The 7,452-nt window shown below is 39.9% G+C and overlaps 1 protein-coding gene across 1 annotated transcript; it reads left to right on the forward strand.

The window, feature by feature from the left end:
• The first annotated feature begins 76 nt into the window (after window positions 1–76).
• Window positions 77–6,564, forward strand: CNOT3 (CCR4-NOT transcription complex subunit 3). Its single transcript, XM_064701723.1, has 3 exons — window positions 77–292; window positions 1,629–1,724; window positions 6,132–6,564. The coding sequence occupies exons 1-3, from the start codon at window positions 167–169 to the stop codon at window positions 6,498–6,500; spliced, it is 591 nt and encodes a 196-aa protein (XP_064557793.1). The 5' UTR covers window positions 77–166; the 3' UTR covers window positions 6,501–6,564.
• Window positions 6,565–7,452: the final 888 nt, after the last annotated feature.

The raw sequence follows: 7,452 nt of genomic DNA on the forward strand, positions 1-7,452 counted from the left end.
TTTTGGGCAGAAAATGGGATTTTTTTGGGGAATTTTTGGGCGGAAAATGGGATTTTTTGGGCGGAAAATGGGATTTTTTGGGATTTTTTGGGGGATTTTTTTGGGATTTTTTCCATTTCTGATTTTTAACCCATTTTTCCCCATTTCTGTGATTTTTTTGCAGCAAATGGAGCGGTTCAAGGTGGTGGAGAGGGAGACCAAGACCAAGGCCTACAGCAAGGAGGGGCTGGGCCTGGCCCAGAAGGTCGATCCCGCCCAGAAGGAGAAGGAGGAGGTCGGGCAGTGGCTGACGGTGAGCAAAACACAAAATTCCACCCCAAAAACGCAAAATTCCGCCCCAAAAAATGGAATTTTTCATGGGAAAATAAAAAAAAAATTGATATTTGGGGATAAAATTAAAAAAATTCCGAGTGTTTTGGGATAAAAGGGGATTTTTCGGCAAAAAAAATCGGATTTTTGGTGGTAAAAGTGGCGTTGTTTGCAAAAAAAATAATCTAATATATTGGGATAAAAATGGCGTTTTTTACAAAAAAAAAAATTAGTATATTTCCTGAAAAAAATCCCCCCAAAAAATCCAATGTTTTGTGATAAAAAGGGATTTTTCGGCAAAAAAAAATCTGATTTTTGGTGGTAAAAGTGGCGTTATTTGCAAAAAAAAAATCCAATATTTTGTGGTAAAAATGGTGATTTTAACAAAAAAAAATCAGTATTTTCTGAAAAAAATCCCCTCAAAAAATCCAATATTTTGTGATAAAAAGGGATTTTTCAGCAAAAAAAATCCGATTTTTGGTGGTAAAAGTGACGTTATTTGCAAAAAAAATAATCCAATATTTTGGGATAAAAATGGCGTTTTTTACAAAAAAAAAATCAGTATTTCCTGAAAAAAATCCAATATTTTGGGATAAAAATGCCATTTTTTACACAAAAAATTCAGTATTTAGTGATAAAATGGGATTTTTCGCCAAAAAAATCCAATTTTGTGTGATAGCAATCCATTATTTTTTGATATTTCACCCAAAAAATCAGTATTTCCTGGAAAAACATCTAAAAAATCCCTCAAAAATCCAGTATTTGATGGAAAAGTTTTTAAAAATTCTAGTATTTTGTGATAAAATGGCTTTTTTCGCCAAGAAAATTCAATTTTTTGTGGTAAAAATTATGTTATTTGCAAAGAAAGTCCAATATTTTGAGATAAAAGTGGCAATTTTAACAAAAAAATCCAATATTTCCTGAAGAAAATCCAAAAAAAAACCCCTAAAATTCCAGTATCTTGTGAGAAAATGGGATTTTTTCACCAAAAATTTCCCTTTTTTTAATCAGAAAAATGTTTTTTTTAAAAAAAATCCCTTTTTTCCTCATAAAATTAGAGGATTTTTTTTAAAACAAATCCTTTTTTCTCAGTCAATTCCTTCCTTATCTAAATTGAAATTTGACTTTTTTAACTCCAAAAAAAAATCCATTTTAAATTCAAATTTTCCCCCACAAAATCCCCATTTTCCACCCAAAATTCGCCATTTTTTCGCTGAAACCTCCGGGATTTTTATCAGAATTAAATTTTTATTTTCTGCAATGATTTTTTTGGGTTCTGAGGTTTCATTTTTTGCCGTTTTTGGTGTTTTTTGGCCCAGAACACCATCGACACCCTGAACATGCAGGTGGATCAGTTCGAGAGCGAGGTGGAGTCGCTGTCGGTGCAGACGCGCAAGAAAAAGGGGGACAAAGATGTGAGTGCCAAAATCCCCAAAAATCACCCCAAAAACCCCAAAATAAACCCCAAAATTATCCCAAAAATCACCCCAAAATCATCAAAAATCACCCCAAAATTATCCCAAAAATACACCCCAAAAACCCCTAAAAATCACCCCAAAAACCCCCAAATTCACCCCAAAAATGCCAAAAATACACCCCAAAATTATCCCAAAAATCACCCCAAAAATACACCCCAAAATCATCAAAAATCACCCCAAAATTATCCCAAAAATCACCCCAAAATTATCCCAAAAATCACCCCAAAATCATCAAAAATTACCCCAAAATTATCCCAAAAATCACCCCAAAAACCCCAAAAATCACCCCAAAAATGCCAAAAATACACCCCAAAATTATCCCAAAAATCACCCCAAAAATACACCCCGAAATCATCAAAAATCACCCCAAAATTCCAGCCCAAAATCCCCACAAAAATTATCCCAGAAATCCCACAGAAACACCCCAAAATAAATTCTCAAAATCACCCTAGAATCCCAAAAATCACCCCAAAAATGCCAAAAATACACCCCAAAAATGCCAAAAATACACCCCAAAATTATCCCAAAAATCACCCCAAAAATACACCCCAAAATCATCAAAAATCACCCCAAAATTATCCCAAAAATCACCCCAAAAATCCCAAAAATCACCCCAAAAATGCCCAAAATCACCCCAAAAACATCCCAAAAATCACCCCAAAAATACACCCCAAAATCATCAAAAATCACCCCAAAATTATCCCAAAAATCACCCAAAAATACACCCTGAAATCATCAAAAATCACCCCAAAAATACACCCCAAAATCACCCCAAAAATGCCAAAAATACACCCCAAAATTATCCCAAAAATCACCCCAAAAATACACCCCAAAATCATCAAAAATCACCCCAAAATTATCCCAAAATCACCCCAAAAACCCCCAAATTCACCCCAAAAATGCCAAAAATCACCCCAAAAATGCCAAAAATACACCCCAAAATTATCCCAAATATCACCCCAAAATTATCCCAAAAATCACCCCAAAATTATCCCAAAAATCACCCCAAAAACCCCTAAAAATCACCCCAAAAATCCCCAAATTCACCCCAAAAATGCCCAAAATTATTCCAAAAATCACCCCAAAAATACACCCTGAAATCATCAAAAATCACCCCAAAATTATCCCAAAAATCACCCCAAAAACCCCCAAAAATCACCCCAAAAATGCCAAAAATACACCCCAAAATTATCCCAAAATCACCCCAAAATTATCCCAAAATCACCCCAAAAATACACCCCGAAATCATCAAAAATCACCCCAAAATTATCCCAAAAATCACCCCAAAAATGCCAAAAATACACCTCAAAATTATCCCAAAAATACACACTGAAGTCATCAAAAATCACCCCAAAATTATCCCAAAAATCACCCCAAAAACCCCTAAAAATCACCCCAAAAATTCCAAAAATACACCCCAAAAATGCCAAAAATACACCCCAAAATTATCCCAAAAATCACCCCAGAATCCCAAAAATCACCTCAAAATTCCACCCCAGAATCATCAAAAATCACCCCAAAATTATCCCAAAAATCACCCCAAAAATATCCAAAAATTCTCTAAATCACCCCAAAATCACCCCAAAATTATCCCAAAATCCTCAAAATCGCCCCAAAATCCCACAGAAACAGCCCAAAGTTATCCCAAAATCCTTAAATCGCCCCAAAATCATCAAAAATCACCCCAAAATCCTAAAAAACACCCCCAAAATCCCACAAAAATGATCTCAAAATTATCCCAAAATCCTCAAAATCACCCCAAAAATCCCAAAAAATGAGCCCAAAAATCCCAAAAAATGAGCCCAAAAATCCCACAAAAATGAGCCCAAAAATCCCACAAAAATGAGCCCAAAAATCACCCCAAAAATCCCACAAAAATTAACCCAAAATCCTCACAAAATCACTCCAAAAAATCACCCCAAAATGTCCTAAAATGCTCCAAAATCCTCAAAAAATCAACAAAAATCACCCCAAAATTATCACAAAATCCATCCTGGGGATCCCAAGAATCCCTGCCACCGTTCCCATGGATAAATTATTGTTTTAATGAATATAAAATTTCATTTTTTACCAATTTTTGGGTTTTTTTACCCCAGAAACAGAACAGCATTGAAACCCTGCAGCGTCAGGTGGAGCAGCACCGTTTCCATTCCCCCCTGGGGTTCAATCCTGGGGATCCCATTGGTCTTATTTATTAAATATTCATTTTGAATTCACTTTTAATGAATATAAAAATTAAATTTAACCAATTTTTGGGTTTTTTACCCCAGAAACAGAACAGGATTGAAGCTCTAAAGCGTCAGGTGGAGCAGCTCCGGTTCCATTTCCCCCTGCGGTTCAATCCTGGGGATCCCCTTGGTTTTATTTATTAAATATTCATTTTGAATTCACTTTTAATGAATATAAAAATTAAATTTAACCAATTTTTGGGTTTTTCACCCCAGAAACAGAACAGAATTGAAGCTCTAAAGCAGCACCGGTTCCATTCCCCCCTGGGGGATCCATCCTGGGGATCCCATGGATCCCTGACACCATTGCTGTGGATAAATTATTGTTTTAATGAATATAAAATTTAATTTTTTACCAATTTTTGGGTTTTTTACCCCAGAAACAGAACAGGATCGAGGCGGTGGAGCGGCACCGGTTCCACGTCCGGATGCTGGAGACGCTGCTGCGGATCCCTCACCTCACTCCCATTGCTCCCATTGATAAATTATGATATTTAATCACTATAAATTTTATTTTTTTACCAATTTCCCCATTTTTCACCCCAGAAACAGGACAGGATTGAGGCGCTGAAGCGGCAGGTGGAGCGGCACCGGTTCCACGTCCGCATGCTGGAGACGCTGCTGCGCCCATTGCCATTGCTGCCATTACACCAATAACTCCCATAGATAAAATACCATTATTAATCACTATAAAATTCAGTTTTTTACCAATTTCCCCATTTTTTCCCCCAGAAACAGGACCGTATCGAGGCCCTGAAGCGCCAGGTGGAGCGGCACCGGTTCCACGTGCGCATGCTGGAGACGCTGCTGCGCCCATTGCCATTGCTCCCATTACTCCCATAGATAAAATACCATTATAAGTCAATATAAAATTCAGTTTTTTCCCAATTTTTGGGTATTTCACCCCAGAAACAGGACAGGATTGAGGCCCTGAAGCGCCAGGTGGAGCGGCACCGGTTCCATGTCCGCATGCTGGAGACGCTGCTGCGCCCATTGCCATTGCTCCCATTGCACCCATAGATAAAATACCATTATTAATCAATATAAAATTCAGTTTTTTACCATTTCTGGCTGTTTTTACCCCAGAAACAGGACCGTATCGAGGCCCTGAAGCGCCAGGTGGAGCGGCACCGGTTCCACGTGCGCACGCTGGAGACGCTGCTGCGCCCATTCCCATTGCTCCCATAGATAAAATACCATTATTAATCACTATAAATTTTATTTTTTTACCAATTTCCCCATTTTTCACCCCAGAAACAGGACAGGATTGAGGCCCTGAAGCGCCAGGTGGAGCGGCACCGGTTCCACGTCTGGATGCTGGAGACGCTGCTGCGCCCATTGCCATTGCTCCCATTGATAAATGACGATATTTAACAATACATAATTTTGATTTTTAACCATTTTTTGGGTTTTTTCCCCCAGAAACAGGACAGAATTGAGGCGCTGAAGCGGCAGGTGGAGCGGCACCGGTTCCACGTCCGCATGCTGGAGACGCTGCTGCGCCCATTGCACCAATAACTCCCATTGATTAAATACCATTATAAATCAATATAAAATTCAGATTTTTACCATTTTTTGGGTTTTTCACCCCAGAAACAGGACAGAATTGAAGCTTTAAAGCGTCAGGTGGAGCGGCACCGGTTCCACGTCCGCATGCTGGGTGTGGATCCCATGGATCCCTCACCTCACTCCCATTGCTCCCATAGATAAAATACCATTATTAATCACTATAAAATATAAACTTAACCAATTTTTGGGTATTTCACCCCAGAAACAGAACAGGATTGAAGCTCTAAAGCGCCAGGTGGAGCGGCACCGGTTCCACGTGCGCATGCTGGAGACGCTGCTGCGCCCATTGCCATTGCTCCCATTGATTAAACACTCAATTCTAATCAATATAAAAATTAAATTTTCCCATTTTTTGGGTATTTCACCCCAGAAACAGGACCGGATCGAGGCCCTGAAGCGGCAGGTGGAGCGGCACCGGTTCCACGTCCGCATGCTGGAGACGCTGCTGCGCCCATTGCTGTTACTGCCCTTACACCCATACATAAACCATGAATATCAGGAGTATAGAAATTTAATTTTTAACCATTTTTTGGGTATTTCACCCCAGAAACAGGACCGTATCGAGGCCCTGAAGCGGCAGGTGGAGCGGCACCGGTTCCACGTGCGCATGCTGGAGACGCTGCTGCGGATGCTCGACAACGACTCGATCCCGGTGGACCCGGTGCGGAAGCTGAAGGACGATGTGGAATATTACGTGGATTCCTGCCAGGAGCCCGACTTCGAGGAGAACGAGTTCCTCTACGATGACCTGGATCTGGATGACATCCGTAGGGAAATGGGGGAAAATGGGGGGAAATTGGGAAAAAACGGGAAAAAACGGGGAGAAAATGGGAAAAAACGGAGAAAAACGGGGAGGAAATGCAAAAAAAAGGGCAAAAAATGGGGGAAAGTTGGAGGAGAACGAGTTCCTCTATGATGACCTGGATCTGGATGAGATCCGTAGGGAAATGGGGGAAAAAGGGGGGAAATTGGGAAAAAATGGGAAAAAATGGGAAAAAACGGGGAGAAAATGGGAAAAAACGGAGAAAAATGGGAAAAAAATGGAGGAAAAATGGGGTAAACGGGGGGGAAATGGAGGAAACTTTGAGGAGAACGAGTTCCTCTACAATGACCTGGATCTGGATGAGATCCATAGGGAAATGGGGGGAAATTGGGAAAAAATGGGCAAAAACGGGGAGAAAATGCGAAAAAACGGAGAAAAAATGGGATAAAATGGCAAAGAAATGGGGTAAACCGGGGGGGAAAATTGAGAAAAATTGGGATAAAACGGGGGAAGTTTTGGAGGAGAACGAGTTCCTCTATGATGATCTGGATCTGGATGAGATCCGTAGGGAAATGGGGGAAAATGGGGGGAAATTGGGAAAAAATGGGAAAAAAATGGGATAAAATGGCAAAAAATGGGTTAAACAGGAGGGAAAATTGAGAAAAAATGGGATAAAACAGAGGGAATTTTGGAGGAGAACGAGTTCCTCTATGATGACCTGGATCTGGATGAGATCCGGGGGAAAATGGGAAAAAATGGTGGAAGAATGCAAAAAAAAAAAAGGAAAAAAATGGGGAAAAAAAGAGGGGGAAAAGGGGAAAAAATAGTGGGGAATGGGGGAAGTGAGGGGAATGGAAAAAACCTGAGAAAATGGGAAAAAATGGGGAAATTGGGAAAAACCAGGAGGAGAATGGGAAAAATGGAAAAAAAAAATGGGGAGAAATTGGGGAAAAATGGGGAAAAATGGCAGAAAATGACAAAAACAGGCAGGAAAAATGGGGCAGGAAATGGGAGAAGGGGGGGAAAGGGGAAAATGGAAAAAAATGGGAATAAAATGAAAAAAACTGGTGGAAAATGGGGGGGAATGGCAGGAAAAAATTGGGGC

This window comes from Zonotrichia leucophrys, unplaced genomic scaffold (genome assembly GCF_028769735.1).
Source record: "Zonotrichia leucophrys gambelii isolate GWCS_2022_RI unplaced genomic scaffold, RI_Zleu_2.0 Scaffold_1831_8540, whole genome shotgun sequence".
In the NCBI taxonomy this organism is placed as follows: domain Eukaryota; kingdom Metazoa; phylum Chordata; class Aves; order Passeriformes; family Passerellidae; genus Zonotrichia; species Zonotrichia leucophrys.

What these genes read in the sequence shown, in the direction of transcription:
- CNOT3 (XM_064701723.1), top strand. Translation starts at nt 167, where the DNA reads ATGGAGCGGTTCAAGGTGGTGGAGAGGGAGACCAAGACCAAGGCCTAC. An exon ending in AGGTCGGGCAGTGGCTGACG is followed by an intron (nt 293 to 1,628) that starts GTGAGCAAAACA and finishes TTTTTGGCCCAG; the next exon opens with AACACCATCGACACCCTGAA. An exon ending in AGAAAAAGGGGGACAAAGAT is followed by an intron (nt 1,725 to 6,131) that starts GTGAGTGCCAAA and finishes ATTTCACCCCAG; the next exon opens with AAACAGGACCGTATCGAGGC.